Genomic DNA, 21,373 nt, shown 5'->3' with positions numbered 1-21,373 from the left:
GAGACAACATGAAGTTGACGAATTACTCTAATCTGTTATATGAATCGGGTACCATGTGAATGTAAACGTAAAGCAGTAGGCTACTCTGCATAACTTGTGTGTAATAAGGCTGAACATTTTGGTGAGGATTAAATTTTATGTTCAACAGCTATATACAATTACCCGAATAAATGAGAAATCACATCAGTTTCTACATGCAGAATAAAAGTTTAGAATTAGCTGATGATTTCATTGCCTTTTCCTCGAAATATGCATTCTAAATTGAAGGCATAGGAGTTCACAGATTTACGCATGCTGAAGTAAATAGATGCGAAAAAGTACAGTAGCCTGCACTCACAGCCTTTATGTCAGATGTTTAACGATTCTTTCGTGTAGAGTTGTTGTTTTTTATTGAGCCATTGAGATGTACTTTCAGGTGTAATTAAACAGAGACATTGAGGTGTACTTTGAAAGGTATATTGTGAAATATTTTCACATCACACAGCCAACGAATCTGTCTTTCTGACTGATTGGGGAAAGTCGTTTCAGCATCTTTGAATGAGGGCAGAGATTAATAGTGGCTGCCGGCAGCCTGAAGGGATGGGACAGCCAGGTGGAGATACGATGCTGATCGGAGGGGTCTGGGTGAGTGTTTGGTGTGATCATTGTCTGGAGATAGGATATGGCAAATACCATTTGCAGTGTTCAAACGTGGCTTAGCACGTGTGAAATTTCAGCAGGTTTTAGATCAGGTGGACAGCAGTATGCTGGACAAGTTGTAGTTGCCTGAGGGCACAGGCTGGTAAGCCAGCCAGCAAGACTACAGTAGTCTAGATAAGTGATTATAAGGTCGTATACAAGCAGGTCAGGTGAATTGTGCAGTTCCACAAAAAGCACATTTCTTCTACATTCATCCTATCACTGCTTTGAATAGAGAATTATGTTTTGTTACAGAATAATTTAATTTTTTTTCTTCTAAATTGAATCGCTGTTTACTGCTATATTTGGTGTGCTATATATGCCATATGTTGCTTTCAAGACCCCAGACCACCCTCTTCCTGTTTTTCTGGCTCCCTACATATTCTGGCATGAAACCTCCCAATTGTCTGGGTATGGCCAGAAAGGAGAGATTTAATATCCATTGAGGGAGTTGAGCAAGTCTTGCCAGTAAAGAGCACTCGCTTGACATCAAGATTATGACTCGATGCAGTCATGCAAAGTAGCAGGCATACTAATAAAGCAAAATGTTGTCCTCATGGTTTTCTTTGTTCCGTTATAATACACTTATGGAAATAAACCGTTTCATGGTCACTGGGTGTGTGACAGCAGATACTGGCTCATGACTGGCATTATTACATTACAGGAATTTTTAGCAGACGCTCTTATTAATTTAATAAGTTTTAGGAAGTCTGTTTCTCCAGGCAGGACATTGCCTGTCAAAGGCAGCTCTCTTCATTAGGATAACATCTCATTTTTTGGCAGGAGGTGCTAATTTCTTTAACTCCTAGGTGGGAAAGAAAATCTGAGTAGAACACTTCAAATACTGTGTATCATATTCTCTAGCTCATGCTCAAAATTGTTACTGTAATGCTCTCTGCCATTGGCCTCATCTCAGACTCTGTAAAAAGGTAAAATATGATCTACTGTTCTCTTTGAGGAAAAATGCATAAACCAGTTTCCTTGGCAAATGTGTGAGGAGATCAGAGGTCTTCCCTGGGTTTCAGTCTCCCAAAGATTCAACCTTTAATAAACAAAATCGAGTGACATAGCTATACAGGTTAGGGTAGCGTACAAAGACACTGAGCGTGCTAGGCCCACACACAAGATCACAACAAACAAATACACCAGAACAGATTAATCCAGCTTCAAGTACTTCACTTTGAAATGATAATATAGGACAACTGGAATAGCATAAGGCAGTATGCAGGGCAGCTCGTATGTCTCACACAGACAAATCACTGAATCACAGGCACGTAATCTCTCTCTCTCTCTCTCTCTCTCTCTCTCTCTCTCTAACACACACACACATAAAATGCCCACAGTGTCCATCCATTCTTAAGCTAATATTATTCTCATTGCGCAGTTTTTCTTCTGGTCTCTTGATTCCTCTCAAAATGCAAAGTGGATATCTTGCTAGGACAGTGCTGAATTTAACAATATGTTTTTTCACTCGCTGCCATTTTCATTACTGAGCACAGATATCCTGTCTTTTTGCAGACACTGTGTTCTCCCCTCGTCTAAATGGCCTTTGCTTGGTAACCACCCATTGTATCACAAAACATCATGTCAGCTGTCAGCCTGCTCTGTCTGTAACCTATCCATTAAAAGCACAGCCAAGGAAGATAATATCTGTAATACTTGTCAACGGTGGATGGAGTCTGATTGTCTGCTGCTGTGCTGCAGTGTATAAACTGAGGTAAGGAGATATTTGGACCTGTCAGTGCAGAAAAGTGTAAATCCAGGGAAGCGGTTTGTAAAATGAGTGAAATATTATCTCTTGAAAGGGGAAATAATAGAGCGGCATATTGTTTTCTAATGACAGAGATGCTGTCTGATGGGAAAATGAGTTGCCAGTGGTTTATATGGTATTTACAGTGTATGACTTGATTTGTTTCATATATTTGCACAAAAACACAATAAAAGACATAAAAAGATACCAACATCATACTTAAAATACAAGACAGTTGTGCGGGAGAGGAAAGAAACCCTAGTGGGCTTATAAGAGTTCTAAAATGCATGTGTGCTTAAGCACTCAAAGAGGTGCATAAAAATGAACTTTTGAGGAAAGCATCACAAATTCTGTCCAGAGTAATTGGGAATTGCCTTCCAGTTGTAAGGTGTTGTTTTATTACGAAAATCTGCAATCTTTCTATAAGAATATTAGTAACAGAAAATAAGTTAAATAAGAGCATTTGATGGAGGAGCTGGAAGATCAGTCCTTGGTTCAAAAATGAACAGCCCAGAATTAAAGTGTGTCTGAGATGAGAAAACCCTCAACCTTCAGAAAATTGCAAAATTGAAAATTCAGAAAATATCAATGATAATGTGATATAAATCACTACAAATTCAAATTCAGCATGTGTCTGAAAAATACATAAAAATATTAAATACATTGAATCTGAATGGGGTTCCAGAGCTGAAGACCAAGTTACCTGAGAGTACTTTATAAAAAGTTTTTTTTAGAGACATGGCAATGAGTGTTTACACTGAAAATGTGGATGAGGATTATTTGCTTAATGACATTTCATTTTTATCTTTTTATTCTGTCTGCTGCTAATAAAATTGTTCTGCATCTCTGTGGGGCTCTGTTTACGGTGGAAAGGATCAAATGTACAGTAAGAGAAAACTTACCCTGGCAATTTGAAAAAGAGTGTGGCAGTGGAAAGGCTAGTCTAAGTTTGCAATAAAACTGAATTCAATAGAAGGAATTCCTGATCTAAGCCTAATACAATAATGTGTGACATGTGGAGTTGTTTAATTTGCCATGATACTGTGACTGAAACACTATTTTAAAGTGATAATGAATATGCCATATCAAAATGGATGGATGGATTAAACAATTGATCTCAATGATTATCTCCCCTCATCTTAATCATTAGGTGTAAACCAGTCCCTTTAAATCCACCTGATAGCCCCACCGAGACAAGAAGACTCAAATTGGATTTAAAGTATGTAATTACACTTCCTTTAATGACAGAAAAGACTGCACATGGATGTAATATGGTGCCCACTTTGTGCAGCTTTATGCACACATATCTTTTTACAGGTACAAATTGAATCCCTTTCTTTGAAAAAAAAAAAAATAGCCATTGCATTTCATTGCTGACACCATAAATGCAAAGAACACCGATGATATTTCAGAGAGCAGAAATGCTACTGGACAGAAGTGGAGCTCTGTGGGTTAGATAAGTGATATTTAATCGCTTGTGAGTTCCATGCTGGCATCAAAAAAGGTTTTTATGCGTGAAATGGGACAGGATCAAGCTGCACTGGGGTCTGATTTACATATTGTGTAACTTACCCTTCCACCACAATATCCTGAAAATGGCAATGGCTGAGCAGCAAAACGGAAGTGAATGTGTTGTAATTAAAGTAACCGTGCAGAACTGATCATCAGTAATAGCCATAGTTCAGATCTGACTATTAATTTGTGAGTTAATTTAATGGAAATAATAAGTAGTAGTCATTCAGATATTCTGAAAGTAATTTGGTAGTGAAGAGAACTTGCAGCTGAGAGTATCAATAGACATTTGTAATCTCTAAGTCAGGGCTGCCCAACCCTTTTTTTGGAGATCTATCATCACCCCTATTTTGGCACACCTGATTCTATAAATTAGCAGCTGAACAAGTACTCTAGCTGTTGAATAATATATGCTTTGTAAGGGCTGGAGTGAAAACCTACAGCACGGTAGATCTCTAGGAACAGGGTGGGGCACCCCTTCTCTAAGCTCTGTTCCCACGGCCATGTATGCATAATAAGTAAATTTTAAAAACATCAGTCTGACTCAGTGAAAGGTATGTGTAAAAATGCTTCTATATTTTTAATGCCACTCAAATAATGAATACAACGCTTAGTTCACGTAGAATTATTTCACTGCGTCATAAAAAAAAAACATTTTTCCTACAGTGATCCTTTATGGATATGACAAATACAAATGACAAATACAAATGAGACAAAGAATTATATGAAATGGATCTTCCTTTTCACGTTTTCCAATATGTGTTTAGGACTTTTTTTTATCACTAATTTGAACACTGTCCTTTTTTTGATGATAATAATTCACCATTCCAGTATGTGTTGTCTACATTTTTGTTTTGGCTTTTTAAAATGATACCTTAAATGCAAAATGTCCACCTCATTTTTTTATTTTTTTATTTTTACTTCAACTGAAAGTAATATTTTGTTTACATTACAATAAGCATAAAACATAAAATGTGCATAAACTAGAGCTCTGCTACCCAAGGCAATTTTATTATTTAAAGGCTAACTCTACAGCTGAACTAATACTTTAACTGAAACAATGGCCTCGAGGAGAACAAAATGTCTTGAGTAAGGACACCCCTGTACCAAGCATTGGACCATTACAGATCTCTTTTTACCCCCCTCTCCTTTTCATTTCCTCTCCAACCTACGACCCCTCCTCATACGCACAAATACGCACACACACACGTGGACACAATACAACTGCTCTCTTCTGTCTGCAAATATGCTATCACACACCTAATTAATTTATTACTATCAACATAATTATTTATTTTCCTCTCTGTTTAACCCTTGCTTTGCATATATATATATATATATATATATATATATATATATATATATATATATATGCATTAAGTTTTAATGAAGATGAAGACCGATGTTTCAGTATTAGCTTTCTTCAGTAAAAATTACAAATGACACTGGGAGGCCTCTATGTGCAGATCACCTGTGTTTAATTGAAAACAATTAACGGTCTTCATTGAATTGTTTTTAAAGGGCCAATTGCAATAATTTCAGTGCAGTGAAAAATCAGATGTTAAGACCAATATCCAATATATAAGTAGTATATCATTCCGTAGTGAGAAAATAGCCTTACATTTAACATATCAACAGGGGGGAGGGATTGTATCTTCAATTTATACATGTAAAACAATACATTACAGTTCAAATATAATAGAAAACAATTTTTACATTACAGATGAGCAATTTTTCATTTATAGACAGTTCATTTAATTTTTAGACAGTTCAGTTTATATATCCATCTAGCTTCCAGTTTTAAAAGTTATTTTTCCATATCTCCCTCTCTACGATTGAACTTTAATTTGTCAATATCTGTACATTTAAGGTCTTTTGCTTGATTTTTTTTTATCTGTAAAATGATATTGATGCCACAACATCACTTCTCTTGATGCTAATTTTGTTCTGTTAAATGTGTTTTACTTTTATTGAAGTTTTTCCGACATAGTACAAATTTCATGGACATGATGATAAATAAATTATATGGTCAGAATTACAGGTCATACATTCTTTATTCTTAGAATGTAGAATGTACCATTTGCATAGAAAACCTTAGTGCGATCCATAAATTTAAATCCAGGTTCTATGGTTCTCAGTAATTCTCCTGTGGACATTGCAAAATAATGCACAACATTTTCGGAGTGAGTTGTGCTTTGTAAAATTTTTAAATGCTATGAGACCAACAGCAACTCTGGAGCGTTCAAGAGAAATTTCTCCTTGAGGCAATAATGTTGTATCTATTATATATCTAAGTTGCATCACATCTGAGGGAACTGTTCACAGGCTGGCCTTAGAAATTCCCATTTTTACATGGCTCTCCAGTGACACCTTGTGGAAAGATGCCTCTGTCAATACTTAAACATCTAAATTTCTCGCCAAAATATATTATGTAATCATAAGTTGTCATGGATATAGCTGAAATTTATCCAGAGGGAAACATAGCACACGCTGGTATGAAAAACCCATAAAATGCTTTTTATTTTCTGAAATTGGAACTGTGGAAAAAAATGGAACTGAAAATGTATAGGTAGAGGGAATTGACCATTACCCCTCTGATATCTAAAACTGGCAAACATGTATGTATGTAATTGTATAATATATGTATAATGCAAGTGTTTGCTGACACCAAATTACAACGAGATAAACCAGCATTGTGTTAAAATATGATTAACCATACAATTGTGGTAGACCTTAAACATGTTGTCAAAACCTTCATTGATCAAGAGATTGCCTTTGACAAAAAAACAACAAATGCAGTGGTTCCCCATGACTGAGGAAGTGCAACAGTGATTTAGCTGACCACACCAAAAATCAAGACAGCCTGCACAATATCAACGAGCAACAAGCAACATGAAGCAGCTGCAAACTAACGTAAAGGTTTCCTTAAAAGTGTTTTTTTTCCCTCCTCAGTCCTTAATATTTAATTTAAAACGTTGTGTCATATTTTGAATCAGAAATAAGAAATATCTCCCTCTACTACAGCACCTCTCAATAGAAAATATTTCTTATCATTTATAATTTGTTAAAACAACCACTAAATATTTCTGAGTTTCACAACATCTTTATTCTTTTTCACAATAGTAACCTGAAACCAGAATTTGTTTGCTTACATTTGGAATGCGATCACTTGCATACAGGCACAGTTTAGTCTTTATAGCCTAGTAACAGGTCAGGTCACTCAATATTTCATACCACATGTACATTAGTAACACAATCATCTGCTAAGCTTTTCAACGTGTAAGAAGTCAGTCCAATGTCTGCCTGTTTGAGATATTAGACGGAAAACTAAATGCATTCTGCATTAGCAGGCCATCAATGCTGGAGAAAGAAAAGCCAAAATCAATTGTTCTGGACACTCTCCATCAGAAAAGTCTGAGGTCCAATCATGGCTAGAGCACCTTAAGTGCCTCTCTGGGCCAGGGAGACTGACAGCTTCTTTGTTTTGAGGTATGTGTCCTCCAGCTCAAATGGTGTTGAGTTGCACTGTGTGTCATATGTGGAGACTACGTCGTCTGGAGGCCTGGAAGATGACTATGAGAAATTGCTGTGGCCCTCTCCTAAGTATACACTTTCCTACATTAGTGTAAAGAGACACACAGATGGAGAAGAGTCTCATATCATGCTTTCTAGAGTATTTAGGCATTGTGCTCACATCTGCGCTGTTAGAACCTAACCCCTAAGTTTATAAATCTGTAAAGAGTGGAAGGAAGGTTGTTTTCTATAAAGCTAATATCTCAGGCAGTGGTCCTCTTTCTAATTCAGCTAATATTGGATGTATAGAGGCTACCATGGCAATCTTAGAAATCCATTCATATAACCATCCATTTTCTTAAACTGCTTGTTCCTGCTCAGGGTCATGAGGGGGGACTCTGGAGCCTATCCCAGCATGCAATGAATGAGAAGCAGGACAATTCACTCTCACTTTCATACCTACAGACTCTCAACTAGCCTACTGCATGTCTTTGGGGAGTGGGCGGAAACCAGAGAACCTGCAAACTCCACGCAGAAAGGCCCTCGGTCAGGATTCCAACTTGGCACCGTCTTGCGGTGAGGTGAAAGTGTTATTCCATGCAGTAATGTGCTGCCCTGCAAGCACAGAAATGCACCTTCTAATAACTCTCTGTGAGTTTGTGAATGAGCTGTGAATTATCCACTCCGGTCTTGCTTCCCTGAAAATATTGTGGCCAAATTTCAAATCGACTGTACAAGTAATCGTGTATACGTATGTAATCATAGGTTTATTTTACTGTACAATACTGAATCTATATTTGCTTCACTTTAAACAATGTAATACTAATGGTTTATATAACAGATTCTTAGTCAGTATTGTGTCATGAATAAACTGTTGCTAAGCATTTAATTTGTACACAGTTATCTATTTTCAAAAGCTGTGGTTACCATTCTCTATTAACTAGCCTCACTTATGTGTGTCATGCTTAGTGCTGAATGAGACAGGCCTGAACAGTACAGCCATACCAAGTTAATATTCAACTTTCAAACTATCTGTGTTGACATCTCTCATGTACTACACGAGTTAAATCCAGTTTTGCTTGTTTGGTAATTTATTTATTTATTTTTTGTCATAGCAACATAAACAGTACTTTTTTTATTTTTATTTTTTAATGACTGACTAAGGCGGCACATACAGTTTATTCAGCAAACAAAAAACAAAATGAACGACAGAACAAACACACACCAGTTCCCCTAGAAACAAAATCAAGTTATTTTTATGTGATGGGCGTAACCATCAATGGGCAACAAACACAATGTCTGATATCACATCAAATGTCAAGGGATTCACTGTCTATTCTGAAGCACTTTTTTTTCTTTGCTTCCGTGTTTCGTTTCGTTGAAAGTTACCTACCCTGGACTGAACAGATTGCTGGGAAACGAAACTGAACCGGGTAATAGATCGCGTCGCCGAAGTGCGAGTTTACACTCATCCGTAGAAGATGACGAATAAGGACGTTCTACGGCAATATCAGACATATATCACAAATATTATCCAGCCATCATGTATACTACCCCTGGTTGAATTTCTGAATGGTGAGTCAGACATACTTCCGTTATATTGAGCATTTTTAAGTAGTTTGTTGTGTATATTTCCATCTAACAGCAGCATCAGCAGAACCATTACAACCACTTTATGTTGGAGATTATGGTGGCCGATTAAGGTTATCATTATGCATGTATGTACGTATCCATATATACCATATATATGCACACGCCACGTCTCACGTAATCGAAGCACGTATATGGTCATGGATATGAATAGGTTAAATAGAATGTTTTAGACAGGTACTGACACTCGTCAGTTGTCAACCTCCTGTGAGTTTTTGGGAATTGTCTTTGTCATTTGGCCACTATTGAGCCACATCTGTATAAAACAATTGTGATTTTGGCACTTAAATGTATTTGGATAATTTATACAGTAGACGAATGAACCTGACAGTGCACATTGTCAACATTTCCCTGTTAGTCCAGTTGCACTTTCCACCCAATGTGGAACTTTGCCAATTTTCAGCTCACCAACCACCGCTACGTCAGAGCACACGCTGTACCTCATCTTCACCGCTATTAGGCTTTAGCCTTAGCAGTTATTGTTGTTAGCCACAGCATTATAATCAAAATTGTAATATGATCATCGATAATCTGTATTTGCAGACCATGAGGGTCAAATCCAGACCGTAGAGGACCAAAAGGGCCTGACCGAGGCAGCCACTCTGATGATGTCATTGATTTATGACCTCCCAGAGACCCAAGGCTGGTTTCGCATGCTCCTGGATGGCTTCAGCAATGCAGGTATACATCCACCCATCCTTATTCTGAAAGAACCATTGGAACAATTCAAATAATTCCAGCCATATTACCAGGTTCATGGTTTTATATCGGTGGCTTCCAAAAAAAGAAGATGGGATCAATATGGTGAATCATATTTTTATTTTTTATGTAGCCTTTATTTACCCAGGGCAGGTTCGCTGAGCACGCTGCAGCAACGCCCTGCTTCACACTCATACACATTCACACCTGGGAGCTGCCCAGTACAACCACAATCCTGTGTTGTTGGCCACTGAGCAGCTCCACTGGAGGGAGAGAACATTTTTTTAGCCAATTAAATCAGGGGATGATTAGGTGGCAAGTTTTTGCAAGAGCCAGAGCTGGGATTTTAGCCAGGACACCAGGGAACCCCCTACTGTTTGCGAATAGTGTCATGGGATCTTTAATGACCACAGTGAGTCAGGACCTCGGTTTAACGTCTCATCTGAAAGAGGGCATCTCCTACAGAACAGTGTCCCCGTCACTGCACTGGGGCATTGGGGTTTATTTGACCAGAGGGAAGATTGCCCCCTGCTGGCCCACCAACACCACTTCCAGCAGCAACTCAGGTCTCCCATCCAAGTACTAACCAAGCCCACACTTGCTTAGCTTCAGCCAGGTGGCAGGAGCAGAGTGCATGGTGGTATGGCTGCTGGCTATATAAGGGATTGGGGTGAATTTAATGACAAAGATGATTAAAAATAACTTGCTGTATATTCTACATTTTCCATTGGAATTATAACCTGTCAAATTAAACACTACACTTGTTACAAGGATTTCCGAAGTAACTGAGTTACTATAGTTTGTTTGGCGTACTTAAAACTATTTTCCCAGTCAATAGATTTCATTAAATGGAATTTCTTCTTATTTGTGTTGTTTGTTCATCTTCCTTTGGATTGTTTTCCTCCATTGGCTTGTTCGCTCCATTTTCTACCAACAGTGAAGTTTACAATGTCCATTGTATATATTTCAAGGTTAAATACCCATAACTGTAATTTTGATACTGTCCAATGTTATCTCTTGGTTTGCCAACAATTGCTGTAACTTCTGTGATTTCCACTGCTTGTGTTTCCAGGTTACTCTACCCTTGCTGAAGCCATTGAATCCAATGACTTTGCTGACATAGAGAAGGCAGCAATTCACAAAGAGGAGGTGAGGAAGCTCAGGGTCATGCTGGCGAATCAGCTAAAGCCCCTGGACATTCTGCCATACATGCATGAGGTACTGCTGCCATCCCAGAGGGAGAGGGTTGAGCAGGTGAGTGAGATTCAGTCACAGAGCTTCACACTCAATACATTAACAGTGGGAAAGCTTTGTGTCAGCAGCATTACTGCAACAGTTAAGGAGCACAGCCTGTAACCCAAAGGTCATGGGTTTGACACCCAAGTGGTGGACTGCTGCTGAAGCTGTTAACAAGGCCATTAGCTTGCTACGTCTAGGTCGTACCATAAAAGAGCACCTGTCCATGTTTAAGAAGTCACATGCCCTTTTTTCTTCTCACCTTTTCAGATAACTGAACTGAAGGGAATGGTGCGTGGAACTCATACACTGCTGGATTTCCTGCTCAGAACAGATAATCCCCGGTGGTACACTTGCTTCCTGGATGCCCTGAGGAAGGGTAGATTTGATCAAGTGGTGAATGTTCTGGATGATCAGAGTGGCAATGCATCTGAGCAAAGTGGTAAATTATTTGCCCGCTAGTTTGCATGTGATGCCTGTGTTGATCCCCAGGCAGCTATTAAGGTTGATCCCTCCCCCCCCCCCCTTTTTCTTATTTCAGGTGTTGATGGCAAGGAAGAGGCATTGGAGGAAATGGAAATTTCTTTCAGCGAGGAAGCAGGTCCCTCCAATCTCTTTGCCAGTGCAGGTAATTTTATCCATGTTTGCCAAATACTGTCCTGTAACTCCAGTGTAGTCATTCCTTGGATATATCTGTAACTCCAGTGTAGTCATTCCTTGGATATATCTGAATTCTGACCAAGGTTGCATAGGTGCATTGTATGTTTTTATATTGTCTGTTTCAGATGCTGGAAAAGATGGGTGCCAACCAACATCAAACTATGATGCGCCTTCTTCTGTGGCACTGCGAAACTACCAACTAGAATTAGCTGAACCAGCTCTGAAGGGCAAGAACACTATTATATGTGCTCCAACAGGTGGGATTATAGCATGTGAAAGCACTTTCCTAATTTTATATGAAACAGTATGTGTTTGAGACAAGTTACTGTCACGTCAATTCAGTGGTTCTTAAAACATTCCTGTGCACCAGTTCCATCCTATTGAAACACATGCTGTAATTTGGGCTAACATCAGAGGTACAATCCATGTGGTAGACTTTCTGAGCCGAGACATTCCAAATACAGATTTCCAGATGATTCAAAGAACTCGGTCTGTCACTTTGTCTGGCCAATGAGACCAAGAACACTTTGTCTTGGCTCAGGCTCAGGGAAAACGATGGTTGCCATGGAGATCTGCAGGCATCACTTGGAGCAGAGCACAGAGGAGAGGGGGCGGAAAGTAGTGTTCCTGGCCAACACTATCCCACTGTGCCAACAGCAGATGGAAATGTTTCAAAAGTACTTTGAGAACACAGAGTAAGGCCTGCCCCATTTTTAGCCATTTTATCTCACCTGTGACTCCTATGATTCATGTTGACATGTAACAAAAAACATGTCTGTATGAAAGGTATGATTACAACTTAAGGGTCCTGCACTGTGTACAGTTAAGTATGTTGGATGTAAGATTGTGTCGATGTTCTATGTATCCAGGAGGTGGCAGGCATGCCCTGCTTAAAAACCCAGTGAAAACCAGTTGAATTTGTAATATGTGAAAATGGGTCTGGTTGGAGATCTTTGTTTAAACCCTGATATTTGTCTGTTGTATTAGCGTTGGAGTGACCGGTCATTTTGGGGACGATGCCAACCCAATAGCTATCCGTGTTTCAGTGGAGACTTGTGAGATCATAGTGATGACACCAAAGCTTCTTGAGATTAACCTTCAAGATGGAACAATCCCTGGACTCTCAACATTCACCCTCATTTTCTTTGATGAATGCCACCACACCATGAAGAACCACGCCTATAATGCAATCATGAAGATGTACTTGGACATCAAGCTGGGTCCTGAACCAACACCACTCCCACAGGTAGCTTACTGAAGAGTCCGAACTAGATAACCATGTCTTCCTGGGTTAAGCAGAAGTCTATGTCATGCTCCATAAATATTAAAAAAGAATGGTGAGGTACATTTCAGCAATCATAAAAACATCTGCAAGTATGTCAAAGTATTATCATTTAACCTATAAGCATTTTGAGTAAAAAAATAAGCCTCGACTACAACATCCCTCTACATGAACATACCTGTACACCACTCTTCAGATTGTGGGTCTGACAGCCTCTGTTGGAGTGGGCAAGTCCAAGAATGAGCGGGATGCCAGAGAGCACATCTACCAGTTGTGTGCCAACCTGGACACTGACACCATCTCCACTGTGAGACAGAATGAGGGAGAGCTTAGTTCCCATGTCTTTGTTCCAGATAAAGGTACAGTGCAGCTCATTATCTCCTGGTTATGCATTTCCTTTAAGCACTGCCAGCTTATTCATTCACCATTCTGGCCTTCTGTGAGTGTGTCTGTATTGATGTAATTACTACTTCAGAATATGTTACTGTGGCCTTCTTGCTTGTCGCTTATCAGAGAAAGATTACAGTTATGTGATATATTGATTTCCTGGCCAGAAACAGCATTTATATGTGTTCGTGTAACTCTATCAATACTGGTGGAATAGATTGAGTCAGAGGTCAGCCCACTGTTGGGTTGCAACTTACACCATTCAAGTACTGATCTGCTGCCTGTATATCTACTGTCTAAAACTGCATTGTGCTGCCATTATTCATATGAGCCTCTTAATGGTCAGACAGCAGGGAAACATCTTATCGCCCACTAAAGATAGTACTGTAGTCTCAGTTGAATACTGTTATCATTTCTTGTGATATTATTTGATGTCACAAATATATTGTATCTTCTTGTGCGGATCATGGTTTCAGTGTAAGAGAATATTCACATATCTTTCATAGATACAAGAATTGCCAAGCGCCGTGTCGCCAACCCTTTCATGGATATTGTGTTGGAACTGATGGCCCATGTGGAATCCCTTGCAAACAATACCTACAACATTGGTAAGAATTGCTCCAAAACCACTGTCTCAGTGTTTGGTCGCTAGGCCTATTGCTCATAAGTAAGGCCACCAGTCTGTCTCCTCTCGTTTTCTCACATGCTATTCAGTTCTCTGCCAGCTAGAGGTCATGATAGCCTCTTTGTCAAGTCCCTTCTCAAACAATTATTCCATTTGCACCACCTCGATAATCTAAGTTGATGAAGTAATTGGCACTAATCAAGAACAGACAATGATTGACAGTGATGTTCACAAGTGACACTCCCATGTTAAATTGAGTTCAATTACTACTGTGGACATGTTGCAGTGAATATTTTCAGTATTAAATGTTGTACAACGGCATGATAGGTTTTGTTGAAAGCAGTGAGAAATGCCCACATTAAAAATGGAGGCAGTTATATTACATTTAACTTGCACAAAAAAGTAAATTAAAAAAGAAAAAAAAATCATGATTCAACTAATTAACTAATCATGGTCTTCAATGAAGACCTTAAGTAGAATCAAGTGTCTTAATGCTGTGCTAAAACAAAAATCTGCACCTACACCGGCCTTTTTCGAATAAGATTGGATGCCCTTGCTTTATATGGATGCATTTTTCTTTTTACTGCAACGATACTCAATCCTGGTCCTGTAGAACCACAGATCTGCTGTTTTTATTTGTTTGTTTTTTTTTTCTTTCTCTTAAGATCAGCGATAAATTCAGACCCAAGAAAACAGGTGACCTGAGTTAATTGTGTAATCGACTGCTTTAACCGATCAATCTGTACTGAAGTACTGAGTCACAACAATAGCCAGCAGACCCTGCAGCTCTTCATGACCAGGAGTGGACCTGCATTTAAACTTCTATCCATGTTCACTTTTCTTCCTGACTTTCCCCAAATTAGATCAACTAATTGTTTATAAATGTCTCAATTAGTAACACATTGTGTGAATTGTCATTTACCTGTGCCATTGAAGTGCCTATGGGCACTCCATCAGGATAACCATGAAAATACAAGTTTAAATCCCTGTAGGTCACATGGTGGAGACAAACAGGTGGCCCAGGTGGTTGTTAGTTGAAATTATTTTGTGTATTGATGTAGTAATTTAATCAAAATACACACATTTATTTTGTTATTTATGTATTTATTCATGTATTTAGGCGCCATGCATACCCAGAGTAATTTAACAGGTTAATGTGGTTCAACACAATATGGCACTATACATTAAATGCATCACATTAGAAGAATAGCTATAATGTAAGGGCAGCATTATTTTTAATAGAAGGGTCACCCATAATTTTTGCTTTCTGTCATTGTTTGGGTGATTATCTTGGCTCCTTAAATCCACCAGACTCCCTGTCCAAGATCCCACGTAGCACACGTGGGAGTCAGTCTTATGAGCAATGGATTGTGGAGGTCCAGAGGAACTGCAAGGTTCTGAGGCTGGACAATGAGGATGAAGAGAAAAAGGTCTGCAGAAAGCTGGTGACCTGTGCAGAGCACCTTAGGGTACGACCATACCCCGTTTACCCACAGGCGGTCACATGACCCAAATCCACCTCCAAAACGTGATTTTACTCAATCTCTCCCTTTCTTAGACTATAATATTATATTTGCCTTGTGTTTTTTCATTATACAGAAATACAACGACTGCCTGATCATATCAGAAGACGCTCGGGTGAAAGATGCTTTCAAATATCTGCAGGAGCATTTTGACAACTTGGATCCAGAATATTTCGATGAGACTGATGAGAAACTGGTGAACTATTTTGAAGGTAACTTTCTGTTTCTGAACGCTTTCCTCCTGCAGTATCTCTTGTTCTAACACATAGAACACACTTTCATATGCAGACCAAGGAAATGTAACTGCAGCAAGTCTCATTCATAATTTTGTTCCAGATAAGAAGGCCATGTTGAAAAATGTTGCGAATGAGAATGGTATGGACAATCCCAAGCTGTCCGAGCTGCAGCTGGTCTTTGAGGAGCAGTACAGGTTCAAACCTGAAACTCGCACCATCCTGTTTGTCAGGACCAGGGCACTAGCAGAGGTGAGGTGTGCACTCTTTGAACATATAGTGAACATATATCAAACCAGTGAATGATCCATCCCCATAGCTCCTATTAATGGAACCTGCTCTTGACCTATTAGAATTTTTTTCTTTTTTTCTGGAACCATGTTTCTTTGGACAATGCATGTCAAATGACTAGAATAATGTGCATCGAAGACCATCAGGCAAGCAGACAAGAAGCTGCAGAATCTTGTTCATTATGAAAAATATGAAAATAGCAATCGCCCCCCCCACCCCCCATTACTATGCCCATTTGACCCATTGCATTATATTTCAAAGTTCCCTTTGTCATTTGTATTGCTCGGAGCCATTTAGCAATTGCAGCTTTAGTAGGTGATCTGAGACAGCAATGTTTCAGAGACCCCTTCATTATGATTCCCAGAAAATGGCAGTGCATTGCAGAGACAATCAATCAGGAGCAACAAAACAAATGAAATTATTTTTGTACAGACAACTGTCTATAGTACCATACATCAAGAATAATCTCTGCATTAGCCCATATATAAGCATGCGTGTCTTACATTTTTAGCTGTTTAGTAAGACATCTTGCTCTTAAGGAAATTGAGGACTGGAATGTTCACTGGATTTGAAAACTATTGAATATTTCCTAATTGTATATAATTACTACTTACTGTATCTTAATTTTCTTTTGCTAGGCAATTAAAGAATGGGTTTTGGAAACACCTACTCTAACTCATCTCAGACCAAAGGTTCTCATTGGACGTAGAAAAACTGACAAAGTTGAAGGTAATGCATTAGGGTTAGGATTGTGCAGACACTATTGGGAAAAGCCTGAAGCCCAAGAAGCAGAATTAAGCTTTACTGGGAAGTTGAGCTGTTGAGAAGAAAGAATGTTAACATTACAGTAGGGAGGGGGTTTACAGTAGAGCTTTACAGCTAAGGCTGCTATTTTGTCAGTCCATGAATTGGCTTCCTCCTATAGAAATATTTATGAGTGAGTTCTGTATGGAGGACCTACCGAAGTGTGTTGTAAGCATTCTTTGTGTGTGTGTCCTAGGAATGTCCCTGTCCAATCAGAAAGCCGCCCTGGACGCCTTTCAGGAAGGTGGCAGCAAGTTGCTAATTGCCACTTCTGTGGCAGACGAGGGCATCGACATTGCCAGCTGCAACCTGGTACTGCTCTATGACTATGTGGGCAATGTCATCAAAATGGTGCAGACCAGAGGTACATTATGATAGAGCTCTTGTGCAATTGGGTTGCACTTTTACCATATCAAGCTTGCTCTTTCAGTGGTGTAGAGCATTGGTTCTCAAAATGCGGTGGCAATGTTCTGTGTGTCGCAGGCCGTGGCAGAGCAAAGGACAGCCTCTGCATCCTGATCACCAGCAACTCAGAAAGTGCCACTAAGGAGCAGATCAATATCATACATGAGAAGATGATGTATGATGCTATAAAGAGCATACAGAGAATCGACCACACCCAGTTCCTGGCCAAGGTAAGCTGCAGTCCACTCTGCAGAAGACCATCAGTCATAGTGGCAGACATTTTACTAAGCAGAAAAGCAGCATGCTGTGACATGACTCTGAACACTTTCCTCAATGTTGATGTTTGCTTATTTTAACTGCAAATTAAGCATCTTTAAATAAACAGATTGATGCAATTCGGTTTATTCTCTGCTAAAGAATTTCTAGTTCACAGGTGGCAGGCACGGCAAAAGTTCAAGATTGCTGAGATGATTGCATTAAAAATGTATGACACAATTTGACACAGTTTAAATGGCTTTTTCTCTAAGAAAAGTCATTTATCTGCTATAATGAGGACGTGGCTGGACTTGAATTGCTTGAGGAGAGTGAACACTACAAAGCAACGTTTTTCTTCTTGAAGGGATTTTTAATTAAAAACTTTTATTGTATGTTTTCAATTGGCCTTTACAGTTTTATGAGCAAGGAAGAATATTTTAGACACTTAAAACATTTCTGATCACCTGAAAAGTTCAAGTAGCTGTTTGTACAGCAATGTTTTGTTTCCAGACTGTACATATGATTAAGTTAATTTACATAAATGTCAACTTTTATGTAGCGCTGGTACTTATTTCCTTCTAATTCTCAAGAGGCACAACCTCTTCCCTCTCAAGAACCAGAGAACCATGGTTTAGATTCAGGTGGCAATGGGGTATCTGTCCACTCTGCCTGTGCCAGTTGTTACATGCCTAACATTCGCCAGGTTGCTAACAAATTGAAATTGAGGCTACAAATATGTCCAACTGTGAAACAGAGAAGAGTTTTGGCTACAATTCCAAACCTTATTTGTTCAGGGTTCAGGTTGGGGAGAAACTATGCAATTTTACAAAACTTGCATAGATTTGAAATAATGTGATATAATCAGCTGGGAAACTGACTAATATGACTTGCATTAACTTATCCTGAATACAATGTGGTAAAACCTGGCCACTGAGAGAAAGAACATTTTTGATTGATGAGCTGAAAGTTGTGAGCGTGCATTTTGGTTTCAGCTCACATACACAAAATTAGTCTATCTGATCAGCTGACTCCTAATTCTAACATCTAGTGGTTTATTCATTTCCATTTGATAATTCAGGTGAACAAAATGCAGACAATCATGAAGAAAACATACGATATCGAGAGACAGATGGCCCAAACCAGGAGTCAGGAAACGGACCCCTTTGTGCTGCTGTGCGGAAAATGCCGAAAATTTGCATGCAATACAAAAGATATCAGAGTCATTAAGGTAGAGTACACATGATTTTTGTTGTTTGATTTTTAATTTCTCTGTTATTTTAAAATGATATTATCAGAATATCGGTATGTATCGATAGAAATATCTCAGCAGAAAGTGGTGTGCGGTCTGTGCATATTTGTAGGGAGATTTTTTACGAGTAACACTGGATGTATCATTTCTGTGCAGAACGCTCACCGGGTCGTCATCAACAAAGATTTCATCGACCTCTGCAATGTCACACCCCACCCGAAACCGAAGAAATATGATGATATGGAAATGAAACGCAAGATAGCCTGCAAAGACTGCAACCGTGACTGGGGCATCATGGGATCATACCTGGGGCTTCCTGAAGTGCCCCTCCTCAAAACAGAAGGCTTTATCTTTGTCAACAGTCGCACCCAGAGCAGACCGAAAGTGAATAAATGGCAGGACTTTCCAGGAGTCATAGAAGAGTTCGACATCCTGGATAAGAGTAGTACTGCACAGGGAAAAGGAGTGTAGTTCCATGAAGTACAGTAGCTCTCGTATTATTCACCAATCGTGTCTTAATTATAATTCTGACTTTGAAATTATATTATTCATGAGTTCACGTGGTAATGGGAATACAGGTGGGAAATACAGGCAGCATTAGCCTTTGGTACTGATATGATGACTTTTTATTACTCTGGTATATCCTGCTTTATCATTGAATGTTTGACAATCATTCTACATTCATTTGTACTAGTGTCATTTTATTTGCACTTAGTATATTTTGTTCAGATTTTTTGTCGTATTCAATCTTGTTTTTACAAATCGTCTTTTCCAGCATCATTTTGTATTTTCACTTTTTGCATCTTGTTGATGATACCACCCTGTTATAATTTTCTGTTAAGCACTTGAGGCTGTATGAAATGTGCTGTATCATGCACCTTTGTATTTTGAATGAGCATTCATAAGTAATATTCAGTGGAACGAAACAAATCATTGTGAATAAAAATGCAACTGAAATGTTAGGGAATTGTAATTCAGCTCACTTTTTAAATCAGCCCGTGTGGGAATGTGTAGACTGCCTCGGGGCACGTGGCCTGCCCTGTTGAGCAGGACTGTTAGATGCTGGTTTGTATTCCAGGTGTGTGCGGGTCTGGAATGGATGGCTGCAGTATTGCTGTGCCGAGTCTCCCAACGACGCAGCAGACAGCTGCGTGACCTTAATTTACCTTAACTCTCTAGCACTGCCGCACTGCACGTCGTCCTTTCTAAACCAGCAGGGAAAAATCTACATCCTGAACAGCATTCTTTTTTTCCTGTCACACAGAGAAGAGAATGTGGTTAACAAGCCACAGTAAAAAAAAAAATTAACAAAAGCAGTCTGCATGCATACAAAAAGAACATCTTAACATGAGCTATTTACTCCATTTTGTACTCTTAAGATTTCTGGAATGTGTAAAACACATGTACAATAACAATACCCTAATCTGTTATAGCCTTAACAATGGGTTTGATTTTTGATAAAGCATTTAATATAGATATGTAATATGTGCATAAAATGCAAGAACATTTGCTTGTCTGACAGCCAGGGCTGCTCAGTAGCTTGCAGTGTGGTCTGTCTGTCGCTAGGCAGAACGCAGCAGCCTCATGTGAACTTGCCGGGGGAAGTAATAACTACAGTGTCTCTGTGGTGCAGATACTGTTGAGCTGTGCGCAGAATTTTAACAGACGGCTCTTTATTTTTTATTACTCATGTATAAAATCATGTATTATGCAGAAAGATCAGTTGGACAGTCACAAGAAATAAAAACATGCAATTATATTGATTTGTAATTATTATCAACGAGACATTGTCTTCCTGTAAGATTTTACCTGAGAACCACACATTCACACATACATGCTGTCAGCTGTTATTGAATCAATCTGCACTATAAATAGATCTTTTTCACTCACTTTGTAAACAGAACCCCTGGCGGTGACCTCTACTAATTTAGTTCTTTACAGTAGAAGGCAAGCACTGTTGCCAATGCTATAGAGGAACACCCATTCTGCCATTCTGGTCTTTTTTGGAATAACTTGAGGATGGATACTCAAATCTGGACCTCAAATCCAAATCCAGCCCTGGTTTTCTTTTCCTCCAGGTAACTAACTGAAAAATTAGTGCTACTTATTGGGCAGACTGTATTTACACCTGACTCCCAGGTAAAAGGAGGGTGGAAACCAGAAGTTATTGGACCTCAAGGACCATGATTTCAGCAACAGGGAACTACAATATGAATACTCAAAAAATGGCCCTTGAATCAAAATCTGGCCCTGATTTTCATTTCTCCCCAATAATTAACTGAAGAATCAGCGCTACTGATTGGCCAGACTGTCTTTGCACCTGATTCCCAGGTAAATGGAGGGTGGAAAACCAACAGTTCTCAGCCCTTGAGGGCCATGATTTCATTAACAGCAAACTAGAGGATGTAATTCTTCCCTCGCTGTTCCCTACAGTAAGCAACCCTCACTATCCTACTCCTAAAGTAATAATATTCTACAATTAAAAGTCAGAAAAGTAGTCACAACCAATAGTAATTTCCTTTTTTGCCCTCATGGGACTGTAAAAAGGCCTGCAGGCATAAGAGATGTGCTGAAAAATATGGCAGTGAATATTATGCTTTAGGCAGAAATTGAGTAATCTA

The 21,373-nt window shown here is 39.0% G+C and overlaps 1 protein-coding gene across 1 annotated transcript; it reads left to right on the top strand.

Moving 5' to 3' along the window:
- The first annotated feature begins 8,676 nt into the window (after positions 1-8,676).
- LOC118213307 (antiviral innate immune response receptor RIG-I-like) lies at positions 8,677-20,511 on the top strand. Its single transcript, XM_035392171.1, has 18 exons — positions 8,677-9,028; positions 9,647-9,784; positions 10,875-11,056; positions 11,309-11,480; positions 11,580-11,666; positions 11,824-11,955; positions 12,240-12,393; positions 12,686-12,944; positions 13,177-13,339; positions 13,874-13,975; positions 15,304-15,461; positions 15,592-15,727; positions 15,852-16,000; positions 16,678-16,768; positions 17,040-17,207; positions 17,327-17,478; positions 18,582-18,731; positions 18,909-20,511. Exons 1-18 carry the CDS (start codon positions 8,935-8,937, stop codon positions 19,221-19,223), a joined length of 2,802 nt encoding a protein of 933 aa, XP_035248062.1. The 5' UTR covers positions 8,677-8,934; the 3' UTR covers positions 19,224-20,511.
- The last annotated feature ends 862 nt before the right edge of the window (positions 20,512-21,373 follow it).

This window comes from Anguilla anguilla, chromosome 14, assembly GCF_013347855.1.
Source record: "Anguilla anguilla isolate fAngAng1 chromosome 14, fAngAng1.pri, whole genome shotgun sequence".
Taxonomy (NCBI): domain Eukaryota; kingdom Metazoa; phylum Chordata; class Actinopteri; order Anguilliformes; family Anguillidae; genus Anguilla; species Anguilla anguilla.
Note: the sequence above shows the minus strand (reverse complement) of the source record. Positions and strands in the feature narration are given on the sequence as shown.

Coding starts and splice junctions, on each gene's coding strand:
- LOC118213307 (XM_035392171.1), top strand. CDS start 8,935: ATGACGAATAAGGACGTTCTACGGCAATATCAGACATATATCACAAAT. Junction 11,481..11,579: donor CAATGCATCTGAGCAAAGTG/GTAAATTATTTG, acceptor TTCTTATTTCAG/GTGTTGATGGCAAGGAAGAG. Junction 13,976..15,303: donor AAACAATACCTACAACATTG/GTAAGAATTGCT, acceptor TAAATCCACCAG/ACTCCCTGTCCAAGATCCCA.